The 16,144-nt window shown below is 45.2% G+C and overlaps 1 protein-coding gene across 3 annotated transcripts in view; it reads left to right on the plus strand.

Annotated features, from left to right (window-relative positions):
* RBMS1 (RNA binding motif single stranded interacting protein 1) overlaps positions 1 to 16,144 on the plus strand; it is a 146,236-nt gene that overhangs the window by 53,126 nt on the left and 76,966 nt on the right. The window contains exon 1 of one of the 3 annotated variants that reach the window (XM_032189691.1): positions 1,302 to 1,448. The exons of the other annotated variants lie outside the window; for them this stretch is intronic. Within the exon in view, the coding sequence (XP_032045582.1) occupies positions 1,386 to 1,448 (63 nt within the window). The 5' untranslated portion in view covers positions 1,302 to 1,385. Of the gene's footprint in view, positions 1 to 1,301; positions 1,449 to 16,144 lie in introns of those variants that run through there. 3 annotated transcript variants of the gene reach the window in all.

The raw sequence follows: 16,144 nt of genomic DNA on the forward strand, positions 1-16,144 counted from the left end.
AGTGCCTGCGGTGGTTTTGGTACTGGCAGCCCTCAGGCATGTTATGGAATCGGGGCTGGGCCCAAGGAGACCCGCTGCAGGGCTTGGAGAGGAGGAAAAGGGAAGTCATGCAGAACGTAGCTCTGCCAAGTGGCACTGCTTGTGCTGCAGTGCTGAAATGAGCTCAAATGGGTGGTGGCAGTATATCAGGATGCCAAAATATTTGGTGATTATTTCTTGTGAAGAATAAAAGAAGATGATGGCGTTTGTAAATACGAGTACTGTCAGAATGGTTGCACGATGCTGCTTGACCTGTGAGGAATGAGCTACCTGGCAAGTTGTTGTTTCTGCCCAGCTATTTTCATTGTACTTGTGTGTGAGATTAGGGCCACCTTACTGCCAGAAAGAGGAAGAAGAACCAAAAGGTGTTTGGTGATGCATGTCTGCACCAGAAGGTCTTTGGCCATGTCACCAATCAGCTCAGTGGCATGACAGCACTGTAAGCGTGGGCTTCTTCAAAGCTAGTGCACCGCCACGGCCGAGGAGTGGGATGTAAACAGGGCAGAGTAAGCGCGAGTGGACCTGGAAATGTTTCCTCTCAGTCTCTTTCTGTCTCCCAGCCCTGTTGCCCAACAGCTGTTATTATGCAACGTGTCCTAGGCCCCAGTTCTCTGCAGACCACACCACTCCTGCGCCTCCAAAGCAGCCTCCACGACGGCTTGGAGCAGCGTTCCCCCAGACAGCCTCCCGTTCCCTACCGCAGCAAAACTTCGCGCTTCCAAACTCCCGTTTTTAACCCCCCCACACACCCCCGGGCACCGTTCGGGGGGTGAAAGTCAGCGGCGGGCCCGCGGCGGAATGCCCGCAAGTTGCGCCCGTCCCCGCGTGCCGCGCATTCCGCCGCGGGCCCGCCGCGCCCCCCCGGCCCCCCCCAGGCGCGACCATTCCGCGCCGCGGGGGCGCGCCCCTCGGCCCGCTCCGCGCCGCCCCGCGGCCGCGCCCCGGCCCCGCGAGCGCGCCGCCGCCGCCCGCGCAAGGCCCCGGGGGCGGTCGCCGGGCGCCGTGCCCGCTCCGCGCTTCCCCGCTCCGCGGCTCGGCCCTCGCTCGCTCGCTCGCTCCCTCCTCCTGGGCGGTGGTTGGGGCCGGCGGGAGGTGGGATCGGCCGGGCCGGGGAAGCCGCCGGCGGTCAATGGGCGCCCGTTGATGGCAGGCTGGGCGGCCGCGGAGGGCTAGGGTCGGCGCGGAGCGGAGCGGAGCCGCGCGGGGGGCCGGGAGGGTCGCGCCGCAGCCGCAGCCGGCGGGGAGGCACGGAGGCGGGGGGCGCCCTGCAGCCCCGCCGCGCCGCAGCCCGGCGGCCGCCAAAGTTGCTCCCCATCCCGGGGGGGAGCTGGGGATCAGGCGGGGCGATGATCTTCCCCAGCGGCAACAGCAGCGCGGCGGGCGGCAGCCGGACGCCGTATAGGAAGCAGGTAAGGGCGGCGGGGTTCCGTGGGCCCCCCACCCCCGCTTTTTCTCTTTTCTCTCTCTCTCTTTTTTTTTTTTTTTTTTTTTCTTCCTCCGTCCGGGGGAGCGGGGAGGGGGTGGCGATTCCCCTTCGGCTGCAACTTGCAGCCCCGCCGCTCGCTTCTGCAGAGCTGGGATTCGCAAAAAAGACACCACCTCCCCCCTCCCCTCCACCCGCCTTCCCCTCCCCAGGTCTCCTCTTAAAAACGGCGCCGTGACCTTGCCGAGCGCCCGGGCGGCCTCCGCCGGGTGACCTTAGCGGCGGGGCGCCCAGGGCCGGGCGGCTGCCGGCCCCGCCGAGCTCGGCAACAAGTTAAAAAAGCCCTGCCCGGTGTCGCAACCCGGGCTGCAAAGCGAAACTTGGGGCCGGGTGTGTGTGTGTGTGTTTTTTTTTTTTTTCTTCGCCTCGCGTGAAATGGCCAAAAGGCTCGGGGCTCGCTCGTTTCGCTGGGACGTGCCTCCGGGAACCCGCTGGCGCAGCCCAGCCTCAGACTTTCCCCTTCTCTCCCCCTTGAAGTACACAAGGGAAATCCTGTGACATTTTCTGGGCAGACAGATCATTGCGATAAGCTCGGAGCGCTCGCATCTATGGAGCTGTACTGAGAGAGAGGTATTTGCTTGCTCGCTTGCTTGTTCAGCCGCCGAAAATAAAATAGAGGGACTGCAACCTTGCTGGGCCGTTGGGTCTTCGGCTGTGCTTTTAAAATGCACCCCCCACCAGAAATGCTGGCGTTAACGTGACTGTACTTAGTAAGAAACGCTTACTTCTCGCTGAACCTACGATATTTTTCAAAAAGTACGTCTTTAAGCTGGTCAGAAAACGCGTTCTGTAGCTGTGCCCCAAAGGGCAAGCGGAGGAGAGGTCCCCGGCGAGATCCGAGGGTGACAGCAGGCGCCGATGCCGCCGTGGCAGCCTTCTTCCAGGTGGACAAACCCCTCCGCAGGTGGGCGCAGGCGGCTGCGCATGGGGCCGCTGGAACAGGCGGCAGGACCGCGGGCCCTCCGTGCGCGGCTCTGCGCAGGGAACCCCCGTGACAGCGCAAGTTCGGTTCCTGCGTTTTCTTAGAGTTTAAGTCATAGCTCACAAAAATCGCTGTTTCCTTTCTTCTCCGCCCTCGTTTTAGAGAAATATCTTTTTGATAAGAATCGCTTGTGTGCTATCTCAGTGGCGCTCTGCAGATGCTGCCTAACAGTGTACGGAGTTATCTTTGTATCTTGTACTTGAAGCGTTCAAGTCCATACGCAATAAAACATGCTTATTGTGTGTGCTGGTTTTGGTTTGGTTTTAATAAATGCCCTGGATACACCCACGCTGACGATCTTGTCTGGCGCTTCTGCATACTTTGTAAATGAAGCCAATTTATTCGATCCTCTCCCTGAAAGGGCCATTAATGCCGGCTCGGTGGGGCCTTGGCGGGCCCGGGCGCGGGGCGAGGCTCCCACTGCCCGCGGATGTGAGCGAGCGGCCGGCCTGCGGCGCGCCGATAAGCCAGGGGCTCCTCGCGCTGCCGTGTGCTCCTTGGGCTCAGAGGGCTGAAAGGGCACACTGAATCGGAAAAACAAACAGACCCTTTTTTCCTGTCAATAGGCAGGGAAAGAGGTGAATGCGGGGGTATTATGTGGTCTTAAGACCCTGGGTACCAGAGGTTTCTTTTGTTAGCGTGTAGCCATTCTCCGCTCAAACGCTTCCTACACAAGGAGCTGGGGCCTGCGCCTTTCTCCCTTGAAGTCCCTGGAAAACTCCCATTAACTTCATTCATGTGGGCTGAGGCCGTTTAAAGACTGACTTTCCGATCTCCCTTTCACTCGGGCTTCACCTGCAGGGGTGAGCTGATGCCAGACAATACAGAGGAGTGTTATGAGCCTAATTCTTCGTTTTTTTTCATGATAACTAGAAACAGTCCAGATTAATTCCTTTTGTGCTCTATGCAATCCATATTCAGACAATAGAGTTACAATTGTATTTTAGTCCAAGAGACCAAATATTGTAGGAAAAGTAGCCTGCCATCGTCTGTAAAAGGAGCAGCTAGATGTCCTCTGCTAACAGCTCCTAGTATATGAGCCTGGGGAAAAAATAAGTAACTTCAAAATGAAACTAAAATGTTTTCAGCAGGGTGTGTGTGTGTCTCTATTTGCATTGTGGCATACATGATATCAGAATGATGTTATAACAGCACTTCATTTTCGGTATTTTTCTGTTACATTTTTAAGACTCTGTAGCAGATTCAGGTAGTTTAATACTAGATACTGTGTTTGCTGGTAAAAGTCATTGTGATACTCTTGATTTATTTTAAGGCATTGTAATGTAATGTGAAATTCTGTCTTCATTTAAAATGCTGGCAAGCCTCTAGTTAGCTACAGTAGGTCCGGAGTTTTGCCCATACTCTCTCTTTGTTTTCCCAAAGAACTCTATTTTGTTTTATAAACGAATCTGTGCTTACACTATTATGCTTGTTATCTGTTGTATCTATTTCAGTGTGTAACTCAGGCATGTAGAAGCCAGTCAGTATCCTCAGTTTCAGGTCAGATGCGATTAGGTGGTGTCTAATCCTTTCTGTGTTTTAGGGTGCTTGTAAGAATACTAAAATAGGGTTTCTGAAGTTGTATTTCCAATAGCATTTCCTGCATTATGGGTCAATGGACATATTTAAAAAATAAATAAAACAAAACAAAAAAAAAACACCTCTTGCCAGGTTGTGTTAAAAGTTAGGCATGGTCAAAATGAGTAGCAACTCTGATGATTTTATGGAAATGCAGATTCAAGTCTAGTTGAAGGCTAAAACCCATGCAGTATCTGCAATAATAACCTATCACAGTGCTCGTGACCACGCATCCTCTCTGAAGAAGGTAGGCGTAATCTAATATTTTTGCTAACAAGGTTACACGAGTTATGCAAAGAGCACACATGTGTGCATCCGTGAGGCTGAGGAAGCGACGCGACACACAATATCCTGCTCAGCCCCGGCGTGTTGTGCTGAGAGCTGATGGCTCCGTCCCTGCTCCCGCCTTCGGTATTCTCATGTAAATCGGGAGGCGCTCCTCCGAAGTAAATATTTCTACACACTGTAAAATTATCGTAAATGGGAAAATTAGGCTTTCTCCTGCCATCTGCTCCTTGAATCCAGAGAGCTAGCGCAGATATCTGACGGAAGCGCTCCGTGCAGCGAGGCTGCTCCCCTCGGGCTTCTGGCAGAGGCAGAGCCGGCAGCTGCCCAGGGCTGGGACGGAGGTGACGGAGGTGACCGCGGTGGCCCACCCGCCACAGCCCACTGTGGTCAGGCCTCCCGGCAGCTTGGCCCGGCAACAGTGCTTCTTGTTACGTTTTGATGAGTGTCATATTTATCTCGCCCATGTAAGTAGATTTACATAGTTTGCTGCTTTCAAGCAGATTAGCTGGGCGTAGCTGCACGTGAGGAATTTAACACTGATTTGGTGTTTGGCCTGTTTAAGGACAGACATGCAAAGCTGTTGATTAATCTTTCTGTGCAGCTCTGTTAACATCAGGCGCTGTGCCACAGGTTGGGTTTTGTTCGAGGCTCAAGAAGGGGGTTAAGCGAAGAAAGCTTTGGCCAGTCTGAGACTAAAAATACAGCTGAGCTTCTCACTCTATCTGTAGGTTTAAGGTATCGAGAAGCTCCACCTGTAACCCGGTTTCATCGTTTCTGTTTCCTGTGTCTGTGTGAGAGAGACCCAGGCAGAGCTTGGTGTGACCCCTCACGGCACACAGCCCCCAGCAGCAGCGAGACCAGGTGGCTGTGGCACCCTTACTGAGCGCTTACCTGAACGCATGGGCTTAGCTTATTTTTGTTTCTGAGTTTTAAGACTTGGTCACTTTCTTTTGTCAGCTTGCCCTGACCAGGTCAATTTCCCTTTACATCGTACACAATCTGTACAGTCTACCTCCCTTTAAGGAGACTTGGCTCTTAATATTAAGCAGCATCTATTTTAAATTTTTAAGTGCATCTCCAAGGTTGTAAAGTACTGCTTTGTTCTCAGGAGAGCAAAACTGCTCAGTCAGTGGGTTTCCATACTTGTAAGACAAACGTGAATGAAAGAAATAAAAGGAAGCATCTTATCTTGTCAGTCATGATGGTACAGATTATGCAAAGTGATACGATTCTTATCTGTATTTGGCAATTTAAAGTTTTTGTTTAGTATTTCTAAAAGGGTAAATAGTATATTTTTATCTCTTTGGAAGTTTTATTGTTTAAAGTTTGTATCTTTGTCAGTAAGCTTCATGTGGAAGGGAAAATGGAAGCCTGGGTCTTGAACATCTGCTGTTTTCTTTTGGGTTCATTTTTTTTTCCTGAAACTTCCAACTGTTTAAAGAAGAAAAAAAAAGTGCTTGAGTTAACACATTTCAGAAGGGTTAGATCCTTTAAACTAGGATTACTGGCGGGGTGGAGAGGGGAAGGAAGGGAGGGGAAAATCCTTTCCCAAGAGCTTGTGATGGCTCCTAAAACAGCAGCACAGTACTGCAATCAAGTTAATAAAAGTAATGGGAGTTTGCTATGCATTTTTTTCTGGTAACTAACAAGAAACGATAGCTGTTTCAGCCAGCGTTTTTTTCCATCTCCAAAGTTTTCATTAAAATTGATGTCTGCTTGTTTTGTGAGATGGGATATAACAAAAGAAGTCAATGGAGAATAGGAACTCGTTTGCTTCTCCCCTCACAGCTCCATTTCCGGGTTCTTAGGGATGTTTTTTTTCTGTTTCTGCCTCAGATTGTTTTTAAAAGAGCTTATTTAGGGAACAGCGTGAAGGCGTATAAAGCTGTAGTCCTAATGAAAAGGTGTTTGGAAGTGTTTTGATGTTGGCTGGAGCATGTTGGTCAGAAGATTTCTAGAAAGCCAACAGAACCACATTTAAATGCCTTCAAAAACCTCGTTGAAGTAATTGTTACTTATTTTGCATACGTTTCAGAATTACAGTGTGCTGTGGTAATTATAACAGCACTGCAGAAGCCACTGTATTTGCAGCTTCCTGATGCAACAGGAAAGGGAAGGGATGAGTTACTAATAGAGGAGAAACATGGGGGAGAAGCATGTGTTAGATAAGCACAAGCCTTCAACCCAGCAACTTAGCAAAACACACACACAACAAGAAATCATGTGCTACAGGGGCTGGTTACTGTGATTAGCACAGGTTTGGCTCTGCTTTCCTCAAGGGACTGTAGTTACAGCAGAGTAGCTGCAGCTGTGTGCTGACACACAGTGCTCTCAAACTGCAGCTGAAGTAACCGAGTGCTGGTCGGGGTGTGCTTTAAGCAGATTCAGGTTGTGCTAGGTTTCTGTCAGTTTGAATTAGTTTGTGTATCACGGTTTAAATTAGTAATGTTTATTTTGGTTTAAGTAGATTGATTTTAACAATAAAACTTTATACCAATTCTAAGGCCTAACTCATGCACTGAGATTCACTGGATTAAAATATCTAGCAAATGGATTGAAATGTGATAAGCTCTTTAAAACACAAGTATAGTTACTGTGTTTCAAAGGTGTCCATTTTTCTGAATTTATGGTATAGTATGATGATACATCAGCTTTCGGGTCTGTTGCAAAATCAGAGATAATAACTACGAATGCAGACAAATAAATATATAACGTTAACAAAAATAGCCTTTTGTTCATGCATCCTCGTGAAAGCCCTGTTGTTCACTTAATTGTACCAGTTTAGGAAATCATTGCTCTGTGTCTTATTTGTTTAAAGTAATCTGCTTTCGGAAAATGATGTGTAAAATGGAGTGGGTGTTTTGATTTTCACTTGCTTGGTTGGTCCTGCAGAACTTCACTGAAGTTGTGGTGGGAACAAATCAGCCTTTGTTCTGTGCAGCCTGATTTGGGCCTAATTTTCCTTGGTTTCTTGGTTGAAGAACAGCAGAAGCAGCAGAGCAAGGTGAGCATCAAGCTTAGTCTTGCCTGACATTTCTCTGTTTGTGAAATGGAGCATTTCGTTTTGGCAACTGAATGTACGGTGACTTTGGCTTATCACTGATGCCGTTCCTTGACAGTCTCTTAGCGGCACTCTCACATGCTATTTTGGGCAGATTTTCTGTTTCTCCACTTAAGTGAGAAGGAGATTTGCTTCTTTTCTTACCTTCTATTGTTTTCTGTTCTTTTATATCTAAATCTCCTCTACCAGATGGTGCATTGCTTCAAGAAAGTGTGGCTGTGACTCCACAGGTTAACTATATCTCATTCATTCTGTCATCTGGGTACTGCAGCGTAGCAGTGTTAGGCTTCAGTCCTTTCAGACATCTGAGACACGTGTGGCACTTCGATTTTTAGTGTGCCTGAGGAGTGAAACCCAGAACTGGGGTATGGGTTTGGGTGGCAGTTGCAGGGCGCGTTCCTGAGGCTGGTTAGTTGCTGTGGGGCGCTGGCTTTCAGCTCGAGGAGCTGCCAGCTCCCAGGAAGGCTGCTGCAGCTGGCTGGAGAAGTATCCAGCTATCTCCAGAAATCTGAAGCAATGTTCCTGTATGCATGACTCCTCCTAGGTGAATCAGAACCCTGTCGTAACATCTGTCTAACCCACAAGGAACCGTATCAGTTCATGCTTGTCAGTGCAGTAATCTGAAATCACTCAAAACACAAAGGCAGATGATGAACGTAAAATCAAATATGAATCCATGTTTACAAACCTTCAAACAAAAAATACAAGATTCTTAAAACTGGCAAACAAAAACAAGGCAGCACACAGCAGTAGAGCACTGGAAAGTTTCCTTTCCCTTGTATGTAGTGCCGTGGCAGATGACTTCCAGTCTTCCCAGGGAGAATCTGGTCATTGCACAACCCTGGTCCCTCAGGTTGCGTTCAGAGAGAAGTCTCTGATTGAAGGCTCTGTATGTTGTTTCTTCTGAGGAGGAGGTACTACCGTCTCCTGGGCACGGCCAGGTGCAATGCTGCCAACTCAGGCTTTGCAGTGCTCTTCAGCCCAGCATTAAGAAGATGGTTGGTGTGTTGCAAAGGAGATTATGCTTTCATGCTATGAAGGATGAATTTCAAGTCTTGGAGTGGTGTTTTTCTTTCTCCTACCTATACGCATAATTTGCTAATAATGCCTTATACAGTTGTGCAACAGGAATTTTCTCTTGGCTACTGTTGGTGGCTTGGAATATGCCTTGTGCGAGCCCAGGAGAGCAGCACCCACACCAAATAAACCTGGGCTCTGGCAGAGCTGGGCAAACAGTTGTACAGATTTCTGACCGGTGCAGAAGCTACTGCCAGCACGATGAGGTCCTTTGAAGTATTTAGTGGTCTGTGTTCCAGATGAGTTCAAGAAGAGGTCTGAAAATGTGGGTCTGAGCTTTAAGACTCTTGCTTATGCCACTGCATATTTGCATACCCAGTGGTGCCACTGAGTGTGGTGAGACTACTGATGTGAATAAGTGCTTATTGAGACAGAGAATCAGAAGACCTTTGAATTTGCCTCATGAGAAACCTGAGATGAATGGTTGGTGTATCCTAGGGTTGGTATTAGACTGACATTCAGCAGAATCAAATGGTATTTAAATTGCTTCAATATTATTCCATCCAATCTACTTGGCTTACATGATCCCCATTACAGTAGTACTTGTGCTTATTTAAAAATCCTTCTGCGTAATTTGGGAGAAAACATTGGAGTTAGGTATTTAATACAGCTACTTAGCTACTAACCTTTGAAACAGTGATGGTTTTTGGCCTTTCTTCAGCATTCCAAGAGAAGTAGTTCTGGGTGCTGCTTGTGAGAAATGCTTAGCAAAACCAGATTTTCTCAAAAGTATTTCTACGGTGTTTAGCTTAAATAAAAAAAAATAAGTGATAACTGATCCTTTAGTGTCTTGGGGAAACAGGGCTTCCAGTGTGTGTGTGTGTGTGTACATATTCCAGAACCAGGGACAGTTTTTGAAAGGAGAGAAACAGTGTTACCCTGGGGTATGGAGGAGCTGTGGACGATGTTGAAAATCTTGATTAATTTTAATGCTGAAGAGTACTGGGACATAATTCACTGTGTAGAACTTTTGTTGGCTAAAAGTGCTGGTGAGCTTTAGGGCACACTGCGGCACTGAGACAGAAGAGTGGGATTTTTGGTGCCCTGGGGGCTGCGTCCATTCCCAGTTACGATATTCCACAATCCTACGAAGGCTAATGTGTGATGGGAATGGTTAAGGCAGTCATTCATTGTTTCAGCTTTATGGTGATATTTTAATTGCTATAGTGACAAAATCAAGTTAACTCTTGGACCAGATTTTGTCATGTTGCCAACAAACATACTGTTCTTAGATCTGTCGCATGTGTGGTGTTGTGGTCTCAGGGAAGTCACGAAGAGCTGAGGACTGGTTTAGTCATTATAGGAGGCATTTTGGCTTTTCATGTAACCCTTCTTCTTTACACCTTCTGATCAGTTGATAGGAATTCCCTGCTCTGAAGCTCTTGACCTTTTTGTGCTTTCAGTTTTAATGTTTCACTTGCAACTTTATCATTGTTTCAGAATTAACTTATGGTTTATATTCCTGTATACAAAATGATGGAATTAACCTATCTGTGATTTTCATTCTTCAATCAGAAGATGTATTTTTCTTGGTGTTACGCTTCTCAGGTGAACCCCTTCCAAAATTACTGAATCCTCAGAGCTGGTTTCCTTTCTCTCCACCTTCTTCCTCCCGTAAAGTAAGTTCTGTGTTGAGCCATTGTCTAGAGTGATGCTAAAAGTGCTACATCAGCCACACCTATAATGTTTACCCAAGGACAGTACAGGGATTAAGGTAGTGACATAAAGTTCAAATTTCATTGTCTTGTCAAAGACTTTTTGGATAATCTTAGGTAAGTTGTTTAGGTTTGGCTCTTCAAAAGGTATCTGGTAACAGTGGTTTTCCTCACAGATTTTGCTCAGAAATCTACTGAGATACTGAAGTGGGTCAGATATTACAATAACTAAGGCTAAAATGCTTAATATATATATATATATATATGCATACACACCACATATATACATGTCTACGTTTAAGCCTGTTCTTTGAAGCTCAGGATGGAGTGGATTATTCAGAGTGGTAAAACTTCATGTTCAAATTTTGCTCGTCATTGACTCTGTGTGTAGTTCCTTTACAGTCTGGGGGAACATTCAAATGAATACTCTTCTGGATGTTTCTAGATTGTAACAATGACGGAGTTCATTTTGGCAAGAAACTGGACTGGTAGAACTGTCCACAATTTTAGTTTTAGGAAGATGTTGGGTTTTTATCAGCAATAGTCTTCCTTTCCAAGCAGAATTTTAGTATGCAGACAATTACATAGAACAGGAATAACTCCATGAAGTTTCATGGCCTAGATTTTGTAGATTTTTTTTTGTCTAGGTAGTTGTAGTGCTTTATGGCTTTATCTCTCCTGCTAAATTAACCCCATATTTTTTCTCCTTTGGGAAGTTTCCCTTTCCAATATTCTGTTGTCCCATTTTAATTTTGAAATCCAGTTAAATCATGTATACTCAGAGGTTTGGTTTATTCTTTTAGCAAATGCAATGTGCAGTCTGACTTCAATTTACCATGGCTGTTGTAGCAAACTAATAATGACTTACAAGACTATTAGTGTTAAACATCCAACGGTTACACAGATTGACAAGCTGCAAAGGTAGGACCTGAATATTCTGGTTAAAAATACAATTTATTGAAATTGCCCACACTCTAGGACAAATCTGAAAGCAGTTGTTCAGGATGATATTTGTGCAGTAAGTAGAGGCAAGTGATTAATTTGTCTTCAAATGTTCACTGTTAGCGGGACAGATACCTGTTCATTACAGTGTTTTAAAGTTAACAATTCAGAGTGTACTTACCAAAAGAATTGTCTTTTATCTGTCATTTTTGATGCTCTCAGAGGTAAGATTCCTCATCTGAATCCTTGTGCCAAGGACAAGAACACAATTAATAAAAGCGTGGATGGGTCAGGCTCTGTGCCCAAATGGAGTAGTTTATTTCTGACTCGTGTTTGGCATGAAAGTATTTATCATCCCTTGCCATAGCACCAGACGTGGTTCAAGTGAAACATCCCCTCACCTCCCAGAAACAGAGGCTCTTGCACAGGTGCTGCAGTTGTATTTGCCAGCTGTGCTCATACACGGCTGCACGTGCATCTGACTATGCTGGTGACTGCTGTAGGCACTGCTTGCTTCACTTCTGCAATTCTAGCTCTAGCCGTTTGTATGCCTGAGCTAGATAGACTATTGTCTGTGCTGCCAGGACTGCTCCATCTTGGCTGTGGAATTCCTCATATATTTGGAGTGGTGTATTAGCAGTACATCTGGAAGCCTTCCTAGGTGTTATCTAATTCTTGTAATTTTCATTTCAGAATTAACAATGCTCTGTAGTGTCTATGGGTGATTCATTATGCAGGCAGACATTCGCTCCAGCAGCTGTCTGGAGTGTTGCTTCCTTTAACTTTTAAGATGCACCAAAGAACACTTCAGCTTACTGCTGCTAAACATTTGTAATTTAACTTAAAAATTAAGTTTTGTGATATTAATTGTCATGCACTGTGAAGTCACCAACATTTTAATTCTGAAGTCATACTATACTGCTTGAGTTTCAGATATCTGAATGATATTCTTAACTGCTGAAGGCCGCTTTTCTCTTGCAATTAAAAACTAGCTGCATGAATTATCATTAAAGTTTACAAGCATGTGTATATGTGTGTGTGTGTGTATAATATGTATGTTTATCTCTTGGTTCGAACCAAGAAAGAAGCTTCAAATTAGAAGGCAAAATGAGAGGGAAGTTCGAGTACCATGGAAAAGAGTTAGAAGAGGTTGTCTGTTTGCATTATTCAAATATAAATTCCAGATTTTGAGAAGAACAGGAAATGATAAATAAAACAGGCTTAAGTACAGAACTTTTTTTGGAAGTGTATGCTCAAGGATTTGGGAAAAGATTGTCATTAAGAAGGGGGGGGGGGGAGGAAATGTTTTCAGCAGTCATAAAGTCAGTCATAAAGTATTGGATCTAAGAAGTGATAAGCATCTACCAAAACATCTTTCTTTAAAGAACAAAAAAAAGACTAACTCAGATTTGTTTCAGATACAGTGATAAGTAAAATCTGTCCCTGAAGCCAGAGCAGCATTGCTGCCTATGGTACGTACACAGGATTTCACCAAAGTTTTTGCAGCTGGACTTGTACACACTGCTTTTTGTCATACTTTAAAGGCTTAGTTGCAGAGGTAGGTACCAATTGTATTTTCTGCAGTTACGTAGTTTGTGTATGTAAAGCTGAAGCTGGTTTAACTTCTGATTGTTTTACTGCCTAACGCTGTACTGTTACCACTTCCACGAGTCAGCACTGATGGTGAAAGCGACAGTCTGAACTTCCCTTTTTTTTTTTTTTTTTTTTTTTTCTTCTAATCTCCTCGGTGTGGTCAAGACTGCTGCTTTGGGCCAGCTTAAGCTATTCCTTGAACTAGTCTCAGTTTGTGGTCCCACAGGGACTGGGACCCAGCTGGCTGAAATGCAGCCGACCAGCAATTGCTGCTGGTGCACTTAATTGGGGTCCCCGAGCCAAACCGAAGGAAAGGTGGGCTCTGAAGCTGAGCTGCTGACAGGGCCAGCAAAGTCATCCATGTGTGTTATTCGGTTCTGCACCAAAACCAGCTTATCAGAGCAGCAGATCTTGCCAGCGGTGATGAAGCTGTCTGACTTCTTTATACCACCTTTTTCCTTTTCTCTAACTGCAAATCTGATGTCTTCCAGAAAGTTTAGCTGCTACTTCACAACTCTATTAAAGAGTTGACTTTTCATGTTTAAGACACCTCATCAGTAATGTCTGAAAGCTTTTAGCTTTTTGTGCTGCTCTTAATCTGCCTGATGGCATGGTCAGAGGTTGGTATGGACAAATGATCCTGAAGATGCAGCTGGAAATCTCCTGGGGAGCTCCACCACAGCTTATTGACCTCTGGAAATCTTGCCCTCGTTTTTATGGATGAGCCTTTGGTGTTAATCTTGCTTACTTTCACAAGTTTGAGAACGTCATCCTACTGAAGAAATCCTGATTTCCCTATTTACAAAGAGAAGGAAACTACTATTTATAAAATTTGGCTCATGTGCTGAATTCTGTTTATGCTGATTTTTGCAAATTTCTTGCTGTGTTTCATCAAGTCCCCATATCTGTTTTGTTCTCAGTATTGTGAATTGCCTTAATGTATGGAAGGACTCCTCGTCTGTGCAACTTTAATCACTTGCATTCAGGGAAACATTTTTTTTATAATAACTTTGCATAAAGAGGATTAGATTCACTAATTGGTTAGATTCCCTAATACTTTATAACTAGATGTCACGCTTCTCTTTTTTTATGGCTTAAAATTCAAAAGAGTTCACCCACAGACTGGTTTAAATCAGTGTTTGGTAACTTTGTGTTTTAAGGGGACTTCTAAACTCAACTTCTGTGGGCCATGGAGCTATACATGCTTCCCGAAGTAGCTTTCATCAAACTATCTTTAATCTGAAAGCTGTTGGTTTTGATACAAACTGGGACAAGTTAACTTTTTCTATGGTATAAGGAGACCCCAAGAATTAGATTATGCCCTGTAAAGTCTAGTAGACGTTTGTCCTCTGCAAGATTGTAAAGGCAGTGGCCATAAACGAGGGTGCAGCTGGGTGATGCTCAGTGGTTCTCTCAGTAAGAGCCACAGGCAGAGGTATTTGTACCTCCAACCTCGCTCTGTCTCTGCATTCCTTTGACCCCAGAGTGGGCTGGCTCCCAGCCACGTTATTGCAGTTGTTGCAGAGGCAGAGGAAGCGTGCTGTTAGGGAAGGGACATGTCTGAGCATCATATTCATTACTCTGAGTTACCTTCACTGTGGGTCCAGACCCTTAATGTCAGGTTGTGGGAGTACATGAGAAGTACAAGCAGTACGTGAGAAGAATGGAAATGCCATTGATCCTTGGAGCAATACTGCTAATACAAAAATGTGCACTTTTTTTTTTTTTTTTTTTTTTTGAAGGAACATATTAAAAAATCAGCTCTCAGTTATTAGTGAGTGGTTTGTCCTAACTGTGGTTTTGGTGTGCCGTGGGTTCAGACCTTCCAAACCTGGTTTTAAGTAGGACCTGCTAGAATGCTGCAGGGATGGCTCTGCCATGGGGCAGTGTGCTGATAACAAGGCATAGAAACATGTCCATAGTTTCTTGTTGCTTGTCAAGTTGCATCTTCTGCAACTAGTGTTTGCTGATCAGCTGAGGCAGTCTTAAGTTGTCTGTTAACATCTACAACGTTGTACTCCAACAGCATTTTCTGTAGTAACAGCAGCCTCAGGAAAAGTGTTGGTTGGTATCTGTCTGGACCACTCATCGACCAGATGAGCTGTTCCTTGTTTCTGAATTTCCCAGGAGTTAAACATAGTTGATCATGCTCAATTGATTTTAGATTTGTTCAGTGGCGCCTGTGCATAGGTAAATCACTGTGTGCTATGTAGGGCAGAGCTGTGGGAGTCTTCCTGGCCACAACAGACCAGCCTTCTATTGCTGAGGAGCAGAGGAGTGTTCTGTGCATGAACGAGCATATTTTGTCATATGCCTGTAGAAATGGACCATTTATGCCACTAGGATATGTTGCAGTGAACCCTAGGCCAAACATGTTGGATGTGGTGGGCTTTCCTAAAGCTTCGTAACAATGCAAGATCATCTCTGAAAAATATCAAAAGGTGACAGATAGCCACTGCTCCCCCCCCCCCCCCAAATTTAGAAATAGTTGGCGTTGATGCTAAAGTCAAGTCTTCCCACATACAGCTCTTCCTCAGTTCTTGGGTTAAGTTGGTTTTGCTTTGGCTGAGTTGAAGTACAATAAAACAAAGCATTGCTTTGTCACCTTCCATGAGGCTACAACTAGCAGCTTGTCCATCCTGCCATTGTTAGCACGTGCATCACAGCAGATATAGTTGCATTGAGGAGAATTGTGGGTGGGTACCACATCCCACCACACTGCGGGCAGCACAGCCAGGCACCTGCACGGCTGCTTTCATGGGGTCTGCAACACCAGCCTTGCAATGGGAAACAATGCAAGAGGGGCAAACATTTTAAGAGCAATGAAGTCTGACTCCAGTTCTTTTCTAATGAGATCTGAACTTTCAAGGTTTATTTTAGGAAGCCATGTAGAGTCTCAGGAATCATTTAGAAGACTTCAGGAATTTCATTTGCAGCCATGTACGTGCTACACACAACCTCATTAAAATCCAAAGAAAACTGGCACACGTATTGTAGCGTGCAAACCAAGTAGAGTTTGCTCTCTACTATTCTGTAGAGAAGTCTTACGTTGAAAGGTTTGCCAACATCATATATTTGTGCTTTTTGGTCTGTCAGCTTTATACAACATTGACATTTATAAAGGTATTGGGCAAATTTTTGCAAATGAAGGTAGAACCACTGGGTGAAAGCAGAACAAGGCTGATGTATGTAAATGCAGAATACTGACAACTCCTTACATAAGAGTCTGATTATTTTAAAAGTTGCTACTTATCTTGCTCTTGTTCTAAAATCAGCTACGTTGCTAATTTAGCAATACTTGGCTGCTTCCATTCAGCTAGGGTGTTCTTCCTGTGAGGGAGAATCACATTTTGGAGATGTGTTCACCCTGACAAAGAATTGCACACTGAGTGTCAGACATTATATGTAGACCAGTTGCATTAGCATGGTCTCAACTATGGTCTTCT

The sequence above is a fragment of the Aythya fuligula genome, chromosome 6, assembly GCF_009819795.1.
Source record: "Aythya fuligula isolate bAytFul2 chromosome 6, bAytFul2.pri, whole genome shotgun sequence".
Taxonomy (NCBI): domain Eukaryota; kingdom Metazoa; phylum Chordata; class Aves; order Anseriformes; family Anatidae; genus Aythya; species Aythya fuligula.